This window comes from Pinus tabuliformis, chromosome X (assembly GCF_031772625.1).
Source record: "Pinus tabuliformis cultivar Carrire ecotype Pingquan chromosome X, CPIR1, whole genome shotgun sequence".
Taxonomy (NCBI): domain Eukaryota; kingdom Viridiplantae; phylum Streptophyta; class Pinopsida; order Pinales; family Pinaceae; genus Pinus; species Pinus tabuliformis.
In genome coordinates, this window is record NC_142308.1 from 408,693,283 (window position 1) to 408,708,827 (window position 15,545).

The 15,545-nt window shown below is 41.1% G+C and overlaps 2 protein-coding genes across 3 annotated transcripts in view; both read left to right on the forward strand.

The window, feature by feature from the left end:
- Positions 1 to 15,545, forward strand: part of LOC149140254 (DUF21 domain-containing protein At1g55930, chloroplastic-like) — a 401,995-nt gene that overhangs the window by 249,025 nt on the left and 137,425 nt on the right. The window lies entirely within an intron of this gene.
- LOC149140256 (uncharacterized) lies at positions 829 to 11,053 on the forward strand. Its single transcript, XM_089448421.1, has 3 exons — positions 829 to 2,353; positions 2,464 to 2,550; positions 10,986 to 11,053. Exons 1-3 carry the CDS (start codon positions 829 to 831, stop codon positions 11,051 to 11,053), a joined length of 1,680 nt encoding a protein of 559 aa, XP_089304547.1.

Here is a 15,545-nt window from a genome sequence, read left to right on the forward strand (position 1 = left end):
AAGCGCAGCGGTTTTTTGGAACTGAGGGTGGTTTAGGGGTTTTGGGGGTGAGGGAAAGGGATTTTCCCTCCAAAAACACCCTCACACTTGCTATAAGACACCCCTCTCACTCTCATTTGTCTCACACAACTGATTTGGAGTGTTTGTGAGTTTGTTTGTGAGCTTGGAGAGTGTGGAGTTTTTGCTGAAGTAGTCATCTTGGAGTTGGAGTTGGAGCTATTTTGGAGATAGTGTGTAGCTGTCAGTGGAGTTGCCATCATCAAGAGGAGGCTAAGGGAGCTACTTTGCATTTCCAGGTAAGGATTTGCACTTGATAATTCCTCATTTGGGTCTGCTGTCCATGAATTATTTTTTTTGTGCTATAAACTTCTCACTTCAATGATCTATCATCTATGCTAAGCCTATGAACTCTCTAGCTCTATGCTATCAATTTTTGTAGCTTGCATGTGCATTTTTTTTCCTACATTTATCATTGGTTTTCCATGTTCCTTAGCTGCAATTTTTTTTTTAAATGGCAGATTTCTTTGCAAATTGTTATTATTTCAAGCAAACATGGCTCCAAAAGGAAAGGACAGTGCATGGGTTCATTGTGATGTAATTGAGGGAAAAATGATATGCAAATTATGCCATAAATCTATTGGAGGTGGGGGTATTCTTAGGTTGAAACAACACTTGGCTGGGGTAAGAGGCCAAGTAAAGCCATGTGATGCACCAAAAGAACTGTTAGGTCCTATTAGGGCAGAATACATTGCCAAGCTTGAAAAATTTTATGAGGATAAGGCTAGGGAGAAGGCCATCCAAGATGAAATTGCAAGGAAGAGGGAATTAATGGAAGCCATGAATCTTATGAAAGAGAGTGGGTATGATGATTATGACATTCAAGACTCCACTTCTATCCCTTCCACCAATGACCCCTTTCACTATGTTCATCCTTCTGTTGGAGTTGGCCAACCATCAAAAGGAGCAAAGAGACCAAACATCCAAAGTTATTTCTCATCTTCTGCCAACATTGCCTCTTCTAAATCTAATCCCACTTCCTCCCAGCCAAGTTCTCAACCCACTTTGGATCAGCATTGGAAAAAACAATGCAAAGAAACTTCTCACCAATACATTGCTAGATGGTGGTATGATTCAGATATCCCATTTAATGCTGCTCGCTCACCTTATTACCAAGCTATGTGGGACTCTGTTATAGCTGCAGGAAAGGGCTTCAAAGGCCCTAGTATGCATGACTTGAGGGGAGCTCTTTTGCAAAAAGAGATATCTTCCATTGATGAGTATTTGGCTGAGTTTAGAGAGTCATGGGTCAAAACAGGTTGTTCCATTATGTCAGATGGATGGACCGATGGAAAGAACCGCACTATCATTAATTTCCTTGTTTCTTGCCCTCAAGGAACCATGTTTTTGAAATCAGTTGATGCATCTGATAGGGTAAAGGATGCAAGCCTTCTATTTGAGCTTTTGGATAACATTATTCAGGAAGTTGGGGAGCAGCATGTTGTGCAGGTCATCACTGATAATGCCTCAAACTATGTTCTTGCTGGAAAGATGCTTGAGGCCAAATATAACACCATATTTTGGACTCCATGTGCTGCACATTGCATAGACCTCATGCTTGAGGATATAGGCAAGGTGGAGTGGGTAAAAAACACTGTAGAGCATGCCAAGTGCATTACAAAATACATTTACAACCACTCATGGGTATTGAGCCTAATGAGGAAACACACTGGAGGCAAAGAGCTTGTTAGGCCTGCAATTACGAGATTTGCAACTCACTTCCTCACGTTGCAATGTCTCAATGGTCAACATAGAAACTTGCAGAAAATGTTTTCCTCTGATGAATGGTCTGAATCTCGGTGGGCTCGTAGACCAGATGGAAAAGACACCAAAAAGAAAGTGTTAGACACTTATTTTTGGAAAAGGTCTGTAGAGCTTGTGAAAATTACCGAGCCCCTTGTTAAGGTGCTAAGGTTGGTGGATGGGGAAAGATTGGCCATGGGCTACATTTATGAAGCTATGGATCAGGCAAAGGAGCAGATACGGGCAGCTTACAATGACAGGTTAGCTAAATATGGCCGTATATGGGAGATCATTGATAACAGATGGAACAATCAACTCCATCGTCCTATACATGCAGCCGGGTATTTTTTGAACCCAAGGTATCACTATAAAAATCGGCTAGGAGATCAGCATGATGGGGAGGTCAGAGCTGGATTGATTGATTGCTTGGAGCGCATGGTCCCTAACCATGTAGACCAGTTGGATATACATAGACAGCTTACTATTTTCAATCAAGCAAGTGGTACTTTTGGCAAAAACTTGGCAAAGATGGCAAGAGATGTGGACCAACCAGGTAACCAATTCCAATTTCCATTTTGTTTTTCATTTCAAGTTAAAATTGTTTACGTTCTTTACAATTCAAATTATAAACTAAGTTACTAATTATTGTCTTTTTCTTTGCAGCACATTGGTGGGAGTCATTTGGTGGCCAATGTCCTCAATTGCAAAGGTTTGCAATTAGAGTCCTCAGTCAAACTTGCAGTGCTTCAGGTTGTGAGCGCAATTGGTCTGTTTTTGAGCGCATACACACGAAGAAGAGAAACCGTTTGGAACAAAAACGGTTAAATGATCTTGTTTTTGTGCAATACAACCTTCGACTGAGGAGGAACCAAATGATGAGCAAATCACCTGATCTAGATCCCATTGTGTTGGACGATATTGATCCAACATCAGAATGGGTGGAGGAGACTGAAGATCCTGTGTTTGAGGCTGATTTTGATATCGACATGGCTTAAGCGGAGGATGAGGCAGATTATGTGGCGGCATCAGAACCAGGATCAGTAGCGGCATCAAGGAAAGGCAAGGAACCAATGGAAGGCACTAGTCGTGCAGGTCGAAAAACTCGTGCTTCCATTAGGTCCACTTCTATTGTCATTGGTGGCATTGATACTGATGTTGCAGATGAGGCAGAGGCATCCTCAGACTCTGAACCAGATGATGTCTATGTAGCTCCTGATGATGATCCTGTGTCTAGTAGTGGTGATGGACTTGATGATTGATCATGTGTACACTGTAGACTTGTAGTAGGCCAATGGCCTCATAGCTTGCAGCATTGTTTTTGGACTTTATAGGCCATTTAGAGCCTCATTTCTTATGTATTTTTCTATTTTGTCGATGATATGTATTGCACTCGGTGCCATTTTGATATATTCACCTTTGCATGGTATATAAATGAGCAAACTTTGCATATTTTGTCTCTATTGGCTTGGAATCATGGTTTTACATCTTAAAAATAGTTTTGTTTCATTAAAAATTAATTATTTAATGTATTTTTTAAAAACCGGTTCGTTTAGACCAAACCAGTCCCGGTTAGACCGGTTCCGGTCGGTAAACCGGTTCATTAGGTGGACCGGTCCGGTCACCGGTTCCGGTTTTAAAAACACTGCTATCAACATGATCGAAAAGCACTAAAATGCATATTAGTTGCATTAACATGGAAGGACCTATGAGCTAAGATCATCATTAGGAAATATACTCATCTCTTATAGAGAAATAATAAAACTGACAAGCACTACATGACAATTTTCCTGTATATTATCAGATAGGTTAAAACTTCAAATTTTGATAGAATACAACTTGAAGCAATGGAAACCTATGGGATTCTTATTTTTATGTGTTTGACGAGAGTAAGGGTTTAACGTGAATTAGGGCCATTCAACACTATGCTGAGATCATTTTAATCTCTTAATATTGTTATCAACATTTCTATAGGACCATGACCATGGAGAGTATTGAGATGGAAAAATAACTTATCAAATTTATAAAAGAAGGAAATATGGAAAATTCAACCTAAAAGTTCTCCTTCTATGATCTTGGCTCTATTAATTTTTAAAGAAACTTCAAAGAGAGCAATTAAATGCAATTAAGCATGAACTTTAGGTTGCATAACATAATTATAGCCATGAATGTTGAAGTTTGTAGCTCGAGCGGGTAATTCTGCAATGCCTTGTTTCTAGGTGTGCGTAAGTCACCTACATCTCCTTAGAACACTTACTTTGGGTTGAGCAAGTTGATAATGTAACTTAGTCTAAGTTTAACTTAGAAAAAACACATATTAATATGTTGGCTTATTGAGCTAATATAACTTATGAAAATTAAAGTAATTTACTTTCTTGAATAAGTTTTAATCTTAGCCATCAATTTCAAGTGAGGCGAGATCTAATCTCGACCATCATTCACTTTGAGATTAGAATTAGGGTTAGGGTTAGGATTTTGGCTCAATGCAAAGTTATAAAAGCAAGGCTAGGGAGAGAGAGAAGACACACAACAACAACAGAAGATTGAGAGTAGTCTCTCAGTGAACGTGTTTTAGGTCTAAGGAAGTGCAGAGAGGTTGGAGGTCTAGATTTATGGGGAGATTGAGAATCGATCTAGGGCATATTTGCTAGATCATATCCAAGGTAATTTTTTGTATCTGTATTTTCTCAATTGGGCCATTATCCCAGGATGGGAGCCCAAGTAGGTTCTGAATTTTATTATTGATGAACTGATTTGTTGGGAAGAAACCTGTTTGTGATTGATGTGATTCAGATCGCTGTTTGCTTCTACTCAATATTTTTGTTAGGAACCTAGCTGTGTGTTATTCAGTAATTTATTGCTTGGAATTAAGTACCAGTTGTTGGGTTATAGAAAATATAACAATGATTAGATATCCCCTTCTCAAGATTGATCAACTTGATGGCATTAAATACTTCCCAAAAGTCAAGTTAGGGTATGGATATCTCCAAGTTCAAATGGAGCTGATGAATGCATGACATTTTGGGGTTCATAGAACTCTCCAGCATATTCAATGTGTAATGACCCATCAAATTACAAGGAACATAGGAATATTAGCAAGCATACGAGGCATGCATATGATAGCTACATATGCATGAACCACATGTATTGCACTAGTATACATACTAGCTAATATGGAAAATTTCTAAGTTTAGGTTGATGAATAGATTATCAAAATAAATTATTAACTCACTAGAATATAATAAATATATCAAGTAGGGTCTTGATATGTGTACCACTCTTATATACCTATATCCTTTAATCTCTCTCACACACACACACACATAATAAAGACGCTGAAATATAAATTAAATTGATTTAAATGATAATTAAATTTAATTAAAATAAATAAAATAATTCATTTACATGTTAAAATAAAGAAATTGTTTAAAAATAAAACAAATTAATTAAAATAGAAATGTAATAAAATAAAATATTACTAATTCCTAAATCTGTAAAGGAACCATTCAACGCTTCATTTAAAGGGAGAATATAACTGCCTCTAGCCAAAAAAATAAGGAAGGGTCTAGAAGGTATGAGGGTGGCAGCAAAAGGAAGCATGAGTCAGTGGAAGGGAGGAGGAAGCCGACAACAAGGTCTTTGGAAGGCAGTGGATTTAAACATATAAGGGAACGAAGGAGGGCTGAAGAAGGACACCATTTTTTTACTGTGGGAAATTCTTTTGAGTTTGAGAGAGACAGAGCAGGGAGTTCTAACAGAGTCACAGACATTGAGCTTGATTGTTCTTGGGGTTTTGGGCACGGGGGCCAGAAAACTTGTCTTCTGGATTTGGGGATCATATAGGTAGACCCCAGATAGGCTGGGAGGAAAAAGGGTGGTTTGGTAATTGCAACAACAGGAACAACAACACTCCAAAACACCTTCTACTAATTCCAGGTTTTCCTCTGCAATTAAATTTTAAATTTCAACCCTTGTTTGGTTAAAATTGAACAATTAGTGCTTTACATTGTTTGGTTAAAATTTGCCCAGCTAGGGTTCTACACAATGATACTTCTACTAGTCGTCTATGAAGAAGAATGTTAAGAATTATGTCTACAGTTGTTCTTTGTGTAGTTCGTCTAGGTGCTCAAATAGAAACTTCACTTGTATATGCCTTCGAGAGTATGTTCTCAACCTTGGGCATCCATCTTTATGAATTTCCTCTATGGCCTAGTTATGAGTCAATGTCATCGTCATGATATCTTTGTACTAGTGTGTTGATTTCCCAAGATGTTTCTCTAAGATGTGAATCTTCATCTCTTACACCAAGACCATAGGTGTTCTTAAAGTTGTGGGGTTCTTTCCTAAGTATATGTACAAACCTTGGGTTGTTGCTTACTATCAGATTGGATTTGGACTCTTGGATTCCTTAGCCTCTGTTGGAAATTGTTGTGGATGATGCTTGACAATTAATTTATTTCCACTTATTTTCATTGTGAGACCAATAGTCATGATGAAATTCAGATAACACACATTGTCTTTACGTCATCAATCCAATAAGCAATGGAACTGACACCTTTGCATTATTCAACACAACTGTAACGCAGTGTTACATGTTTCCATAGATCTTTCAACCTTTGTGGATCGCTCATTGCATATGAGCTTTTATTCAGCTTCTTTTCTCCCTTCACCTCACACAATTAGAAGGAACAACTTAAAGGTATTGCCTTTTTTGATCATCTAAAACAAATACATTCCAATGTCGAGGACATTCTCGTCAAGTGTTAGGAAAAATATAAAGTTCTACATGATAACCATAGGGTGTTGTTATTGCTCAAACTAGTAGGGGTCCTAGGAGGGGATCCTATAGAGCAACTACTAGCTTAAGGGCAACAATGGAGCGATAGCCCACTGACACCTCAGCTAAAGCGCCCTGCTCTTTACAGACTTTCACCGATGGGAGGAGACCCAATATAAAGGGGAATCACTAGATGAATGGAACAATGAGAGGACAAGGAGTGATTCCTAAGGCTTATTCACAAGATAGATTCAATTATATGGCTTTCTTTCTTGGGAAGCAAGGCGATATGCTCTCTAGGAAGGGCTAAGAGGATTCTCGAGGCTAGGGTTTGGGAATAAATCTTGCAAAGATAATTCCTAGGCCTAGAAATCCTAATGGAGAATTGGTCTTTGTGTGATCTTTGTGGAATTGGCGTCAATAAGTTGTGGGACCACACGGGACCAAGCAGACCCAAAATTAGGTCAAGGGTAGGGAGTTGATCACCAAATGAGGGACTTGACTTAATTTGGGAGGAGAAGAGGATCAAAGGACAAATTTTCTTCGAGGTTTAAATTTAATGATTCTAATGAGGACACTAGCTAAGGGAAACCTAGGGCAATAAATGGTCCTTGAGCTAGGGCTTGCTATATCTCGAGATCCCACCGCCGGATTTGCTTCAAATTTGGAGGGCCTCTAGAGAAAACCTCAGTGTAGTTGTGGACCAAAAATCGAAGTGTTTGGATGGCTAGATTGTGAGATAATTGATGCCCTAGGTGACCTATGTAGGCTAGGCCTAGAAAAAGAGGTAGGTGAAAAGAATAAGCATTGAAAGTGATCGCCTATGGAGGATTAGTGCCTTGTCCTTTAAGAGAGATTGAGTCAAGGGGAATTTGTGGTTTGGAAAGAGTTCACCCAATCAAGCCTTAAAACAATTTTGCATGGCATTAGGGCATGAGAGCAGCTCCTTCAAGGAATTTATACTTCGATTTGAAAAAATTGATGACTTATTGAGATGTATTTATCATAATTTATCTCTAGGAACATTCACCCATTCATACATGGCCCATGACATGATGCAATGCTATTAAATATCACAATTTCCTCTTATTCATATAGAAAAGAAGAAATTTTAGACTTGTAAAGTGAAAATCCCAGCAATATTCATATGGAAAAGTAAATATCAAGAATAAGCATGAAAAAGCACTTACATGTACAAAAGAGCATATCCAATCATCAAATTATGCCAATAATGAAGCTCCAAGACAAGAGAGAGATATCCAAACATCAAAATTCATCCATAACATCCAAAATCATCCTCCAAAAGGGATAGCGAAAATCTCACAAGAGAAAAATAACCTAATCCAAGTGATGATGATCCAAATGATTCATCTCACTTCTATTTACACACTTCCTAATGAATTTGATTTAGCTAATTAGGCCTAATTTAGGCCCTAGAATAAAATAATGTGCATATTATTAATAACCACAACTTTTGGTGACAAGCCCACCAAATAGCTCATAATACATGAGTGAGCCTCTCAAGAGGGTCGAATGATCAACTGGGTGAGTTGTTGGGCTTTTGAGGGGGCCTAATAAAGTCCAAAAGGTGCCATAATGTAGGAATGGACTCCCATCATAGTGGACAATGCTGATTTCTGGTAGCATCGGATGTGCCATAAGTCTCAAATTTTGCAGGGAGGCTTGAGCACATGGATTCCAAAGAACCCAGAAAGCGTTTTGGGAAATTCCACCCAGAAATAGTTTTATTAAAATAATTAATTATTTTTAATAGGACCCTAAGTCTAAACTTAGGAAAATAAAATAATGGGTATTAATCTAACTGTGGGTGTAACTTCTAGAAGAAGACAAGGATCAAGCAGAAATGATCTTAGCCATTGATTAGCTTCTAATCTGGGCCGTTGAATGTCAACAAAGAGATTATTTAGGGAGGTTTGAGGGTCATTTGGAAAGACACACAAAGTGAGTTCAGAAGTTCGATTTTCTGAAGCAGAGCAGCTGTCGGGAGAATTTCGATAGTGAGCTTTTGCAGTGAGGGACAATGATAGTAACTGAAGGGAAATCTTTCCCAGTCAGAGGATACTCAGTAGAGAAGGTAGAGGGAGAACCAACAATGGCAGCGCTGAGCTAGAGGCACTGACGTAGAGCCACGTAGAGGCAGCGCATAAGCCAAGAGGGAGTCTGAAATTTGCAGAGGGAATTCAAGTTTCAAAAGCTGGGAGCCGGGTTGTGAGGCCGGGAGGCAGAAATCGAATCACTTGGGCAACAAATCGACCAGCCAGAGGATTGACGTTGTACCTAGTGAGCTTGACACTGGGCTAACGTAGACACTGCGTAGAGGCAACTAGAAAAGTCGGGGGCACTCTTTCTGGGGCTGGATCAGCGAGGATTCCCAGTTTTAGTGTGAGATAATCTCACAAATCTCTCTGTTAGGATTATTTTCTGTAACTGGATTGCCGGGAAGGCTTCCTGAGATGTATTCAGATTTTACTACTGCATAATAATAAAAACCCTCAGATCTATTGCATCGGTTTTCCCGCATTTGGTTTTTCCGGGGACATTTGTCCAAAAATAACTGTGTCACTTGTGTTGTATCTTTTCTTGTTTAGTTTCTTGTTTCAGCATATAATTTAATTGGTGTAGGCTACATTGTATGTATTTCAGTGTTTGCCGTAGGAAACTGCAAATAACTTGTTTATTTAAAGCTAACAAGTAGGAGAAATATCATCAGTGCTGTAGTAGGAGTTCCCCGATTTGATGAATTTTCACATGGTATGAGAGCTAGTGCAGGTGAAGCAAGAAGAACAGTGCCAGAGAACCCAAACCTAAGCAGAAAAGGGAGGTTGAAAAAGCTGCAGGAGGCAGCAGTTCAAATCCCCAGAGGGGTTTGTGCAGTCCTAGCTGAAGGGCTGATTTTCGAGGCAGTCTTTCTTTGAGTGAGTCGACAAAGAGAAGGACTTCCAGATCGAAATCTTGTCGTGGCAGAGGGAGCAGCGCTGAAGCCTCAGTGTGAGGAGGAGCTGGTGGGACACAGTTTTTTTTGCAGGCCATTTTGCTGGGCAGAATGACGTCAGCCGATAAGAGAAGCACTGAGAGGGAATTTTTCCATAGAAGACTTCCCACCAAGAAGTCCGTTTTCTTATTGGCTGAGCAGCAGCAGTAAGAAGCAGAGAGGAGCAATTTGATAGTTTTTCGTGGCAAAGATGGCAACCAGTGGCTTGAGAGATCAGGACAGGTTGGATGGGGCATCTAACTATGTAATCTGGAAGGCAATGTTATCATTCCTTCTAGATGAGCATGCTCTCAAGACATATGTCGACAGCGTGATGGCTGTGCCTATAGATGTAGATCCGTTGAAGAAGTACAAGGCATAAATGGTGAAGGCAAAGAGAATGATCCTCGACGGAGTGAAGGATCATGTTGTCTGTCACATCGCTAGCTGAGGGACTGCTAAGGAGATGTGGGATGCATTGTCTACGCTATATCAAGGATCTTCCGAGCTGCGGAAGATGTACTTAGAGTAGAAATTGAGATCTGCGCAGATGTAGAAGGAGGAGCGCATAGATCCGTTCCTCACGAAGCTTCAGGAGACTCAAGATGAGTTATCAGTTGTGGGGTCTACACCTCAAGATTTCGAGTTGGTTAGACTGGCTGTCATTTCTATCTTGGATGAGTGGCAAGTTTTTGTCCAGAGGTGGTTCAGAGTATCCTGGGTAGGGTGACTTTGCCGAATTGTGATGAGATGTGGGCAACTCTTAAGCAAGAGGAGCTGAGGAGAGATCTAGTCAACTATACGCTTGACAAAAGTAGCAGCAGTGGGTCGAAACCCAAGGAGGAGGAGGATAATGCAACCCTTGCATGGAAGGGGCAGCGGTGACGTAAGAAGGACATCTTGAAGCTGAAGTGCTTCAGGTGTGGTGAGATGGGTCACTACGCAATACCGTGTCCTCTCAAGAAGATGGACAAATATGAGAAGCACGATCCAAAGGCTGCACCCTCGAAGATCGAGGAGGAGGAGTTCACCATGACAACTGACATACCTCTAGGAGGGAAGTGGGTTGATTTGGAGCTGTAGTTCGAAAGAGCTACAGATGGGCAGGATCCTTGAGGAGCCCACCTCTTGGATCAATTCCTTGCTACGGGGACCCAGATTAGAAGTAGTAGGATGGATTAGTGTCAGATGGTGCCAAGGAGTGTCGGGGAGACAGTTGCAGTGGCTGGGAGCGCCAGAGACTGAACAACGCAGAGCAGGTTTGGCAGTAGTGCAGATGGCATAGAGCAGAGGTCAGCAACAACGTAATAGATTCAGAGGGTCAGCGCAGAGACTAGCAATAGTCAGGCTCCAACATTCACATGGTATCATACTAAACACAGTTCAGTGATTTGGGATGTTTTTTTGTTGTTGATGCAGTAGCAGCAGCAGTTTGCAGTGCAGGGGCAGTTGGCAGTGGCAGTGCTAGCAGTAACATGGATGCATAAATTCATAGGGAGTTGTAGTACGGATGCAGAGTTGACAGTGGCAGGGTCAACAACAGACAGATGCAACATTTGCGCAGTAGTTGGCACTGGGCAGACAACATGTCAGACATCAGCAGCGCAGAGGGAGATGCTACATAACATAGTGATGCTTCAGCAAGTTGCATTGCTAGAGCACATTCCTCGCTAAGAGGGAGTGTTGATTTTTGGTAGCATCAGATGTGCTCTAAGTCTCAAATTTTGCAGGGAGGCTCAAGGACATGTATTCCAAAGAACCCAAAAAGCGTGTTGGGAAATTCCACCCAGAAATAGTTTTATTAAAATAAATAATTATTTTTAATGGGACCCTAAGTCTAAACTTAGGAAACTAAAATAATTAATGGGTATTAATCTAACTGTGGGTGTAACTTCTTGAAGAAGATGAGGATCAAGTAGAAATGATCTTAGCCACTGATTAGATTCTAATCTGGGCCGTTGAATGTCAACGAAGAGATTATTTAAGGAAGCTTGAGGGTCATTTGGTAAGACACACAGAGTGAGCTTAGAAGTTCAATTTTCTGAAGCAGAGAAGCTGTCGGGAGAATTTTGATAGTGAGCATTTGCAGTGAAGGGATGGGATAGTATCCGAAGGGAAATCTTTCCCGGTCGGAGGATACTCAACAGAGAAGGCAGAGGGAGATCCAACACTCGCAACACTGAGCTAGAGGGCTGACGCAGAGCCACGTAGGGGCAACGCAGAAGCCAAGAGGGAGTCCGAAATTTGCAGAGGGAATTCGAGTTTTAGAAGCCGGGAGCCAGGGTGTGAGACTGGGAGGCAGAAATTGAATCACTTGGGTAGCAAATCGACCAATAAGATGATTGATGTTGTCCCCAATGAGCTTAATGCTAGGCTGATGCAGACATTGCGTAGAGGCAACGAAAAAAGCCGGGGGCGGATTCCCAGTGATAGTGTGAGGTAATCTCACAAATCTCTCTGTCAGGATTATTCTCTGTAACTGGATTGTCGGGAAGGCTTCTAGAGATGTATTTAGATTTTACTACTGCATAATAATAAAAACCCTCAGATCTGCTGCACCAGTTTCCCGCATAGGGTTTTTCGGGGACATTTGTCCAAAAACAGCTATGTCACTTGTGTTGTATCTTTTCCTATTCAGTTTCTTGTTTCGACATATAATTTAATTGGTGTGGGCTGCAATGTATGTATTTTGATGTTTGCCATAGGAAACTGCAAATAACTTGTTTATGTAAAGCTTACAAGTAGGAGAAATATCATCAGTGTTGCAGTAGGAGTTCCTCGGTTTGAGGAATTTTCATAAACAAGGGGGTGGCCCCTTGTTCTCCAAGCAAAAACTTGTGGTGCTCCCAAGTGGGTGCGCGGGCACAAGTGTTGGAAAATTTAACTAGGTTATGTCTTCATTTAATGTATTTGAGTCATCTTGTAATGTACTTGCCAAAAGAATAAATAATAATAATAATAATTATTATTATTATTGTGACTTATTAAAGCATGGGTTTCATGCTTGGGTCACCATGTCTTAGGTCAAAGTCCCCATTGAGGACTTTTAGGATTTATTCCAAGTCAATAGAGTCATTGTACTTTTAAAGAGATCCTTCTTGGGCCTTTGAGTCATGTAACAAGGTTAGGTATTGAGTCAAATATATTTTATGTATCCTCCACAGCAAGTTGGCCTAGAAGAGATCAAGTCGGCCTAGAAGAGATCAGGTCTGCCTAAGGACACTATTTCGACCTCACATGGAACCTATAAATACAAGCAAGTCGAATTCATTTGGAGCACTTGATCTCAAGCAAGTTTGATAGCTCTAAGGAAGCTGGGAAGTGCGAGTTGGGTGGAGTCTAAGGAGAAGAAGAAAATCGAAATTTTGGTGCCTCTCTCTCTCTGTTTCGTGCCCTAGATTGGGAGATCAAAGTCTTCCAAGTTTTGCTGATGCCAGAAGCTGCGTGATGTGGGAAGTTGCTGCTTAGTCGAAGTTGCTGGAAAGGAGGTCGAAAATCTAGGAGGCTGACTTGGTGTGGAGGGAAGGTCTGGTCTTTGTCTAGGGTGAAAAGTCTCAAAGAATACTAGTGAAAGGAAGAATTTACTTGATTGGGTTTTCCCCTCGAGGGGGGGTTTTCCCTGGCATAGTGCCTACATGTAGTGTCCAAATGGATAAAAAATGTCTGTAGACCATTTGTAAGGGCGGGAATGATGACATAAGCCTTGCCTTTGCAGCGAGGAAGAATCATTTGGACCCTGGAACATCTACCAAGTGTATGGTACATCTGTGGAGCCGACGGGGCATGGTGAACCAGGTGCATCATCTGCATCCAAAAAGGTGGAATAGGAGAAATCAACGAACATTGCTGGGGATCCATGAAGTCATCTCGGCTATGGTGGAGGCCCATGGCTCTCAATGCTCACCCTACAAGTGCCAATGTGGCCCTCTGGAGGGTTAGGATGTCGTATAGGGAGACCAAGCCCCAAATGTGAATCCACCTGCGATCCTGCATAAGATCCAATGTGTCCCCTTGCCCTCCAATACAACAAATCATTTGAATAATCAAGTAAAATAGCTTACAAGTCATGGAACTAGTGGGGCACTTCATGGTGGCTTGCCCTTCCATAGTGGGCTTTGGTATGTATAAGTGTCTCCAAGCTCAATAGGGGGTTAGCCAAAGACCCTATTAGGTGGTTTCAACCTCTAAAGGGGGTAACAGGGGAAACATCCATGCCACATATCAACGTGCAAGGGTAGCTATAACAAGGGAAACCCACACTTGCATATATAAGTGTAGGAGGGAGCAGATTGTGGTACATGAGTTACCTTGACCTTTGTTTTTCCACCCTTCTTCATATGCCTTTTGCCTTTATTGATATTTTCTTCATAACTGCTCGGGGCTCCAAGGGATGGAGAGCATGATGTGTGAGATGTAGTAGTGAATACCCACTTTAAGTGGGTCGGTTCATTGCCTCCCAGGGGTTGGGACAATCATGGGTTCCTTAATGATAGAGGGGGCTCATTTAGGGCCCATAGGAGCTAGGCTGATGGCCATGGGTAAGGGGTAGAGCTCACGTTTGGCTTTTACCCACGTACTAAATTTGTATTTCTCGTTCATCTTTTGCATTTTGTGGTACATTTCCTGTTGAGAGTGGCCAATTGATGCTTTTATTTTTATTTTTTAGCTACATCAACCTCTGAGGCATTGTTCTAGGCCCGACCCAAGGTGTGGAGAAGGGGAGGGGGAGGCTAACCCTATTGGACCCAGTGAACACATGTGGACTCGGATGGGAAAAGTGATGAATGGGGCTATAAGATGAGTGGAAGGGGAGTGATGTAGTTTGTATGGGAAGCGAGACCATGCAACCAAAATTGGGATTTCCCATGTAAGGCCAACCCAAAAGCCAAATGGTCAGTAAAGGAGACCCCATGGAATAGGAGACAAGGGTAACCACGAAATCGGGCAATGGAGACAGGAATATATGCCTAACCCACTCTTTCCGTTGAATCCCCCCACCAATCTGTCCAAAAGTGCCGATGACAAGTAAGGAAAATTACTCAACTATACCAATGAAAGGCCATACCTTTGGGGTTGGGAGGCCCACCTTCAAACATATATTCATGGCAAGTGGTCGAGGGACCACATGGCTAGCTCAGGTGGCAGAGATAATGGCACATTGAGCTATCTGGTGGCTGCAAGGGGCTGCTGGTGAAGAAATTTCAACCCCCACTCTGGTTATCAGTTTTCCTTATCACTCCATGCATTTAGTTTTAAATCCAAGCATGATAAAAATTCTAAAATTTGGAAATGACTATTTTTTGAAAACACAAATTTAGAGATTTCACAGTTGCTGAAATTGCAGAAATAAAACACAGCAAAATTATGACAGCCATACACAGAAAATAACACAATGATTTTTGGTCAATGTGACCCTGGAAAAACCCCCTACAACTCTTGGGGAAAACCAGTTTGAGAGCTCTTCTTTTTGAAAATGCTTTTACAGAGAAACTGAAATACACAGTAAAAATTCCCGCAACCACAAATTACAACTTATCTCGATTTCCGTGGTTGAACTCCACCTCGAAAATTGTGCCAATCAGCAAACAACCAAAACATAAATTTTCCAACAATAAAACAACATTAAATGTTGTACGACCTGCATCGAAAAATGTGCCTAGAACTTGCTGGACAGACCGTACGGATTCCAATAGTACGATTGCCTCGAAAATCGTGCCCAAATCTACCTCGAAATTTGTGCCCTTGCTGCTGTCCCTCTTCCTCGATTTCTGTGCCTTTCTCCTACTATACGGTTTTGCCTTGGGATGCGTGCCAATAAATGCTGCTGCCCAGATTTGTTGAAATGTCTTTTTGCTGCTCTCCTTCACTTCCTCACTGCTCAGAAATTTTATCCTTGCTCTCTCTTCTCTTTCTCTCAAATGCTCATGAAAGAATAAATTGATCTTTCTCTCTTCTCTTCTCCTTTTACTCTCTAAATGA

Excerpts from the sequence above, each read along its gene's own strand:
- LOC149140256 (XM_089448421.1), top strand. The coding sequence starts at position 829 with ATGGAAGCCATGAATCTTATGAAAGAGAGTGGGTATGATGATTATGAC. Across the intron at positions 2,354-2,463 it reads AAGAGATGTGGACCAACCAG|CACATTGGTGGGAGTCATTT; the intron begins GTAACCAATTCC and ends TTTTCTTTGCAG. Across the intron at positions 2,551-10,985 it reads TCAAACTTGCAGTGCTTCAG|TAGCAGCAGCAGTTTGCAGT; the intron begins GTTGTGAGCGCA and ends TTGTTGATGCAG.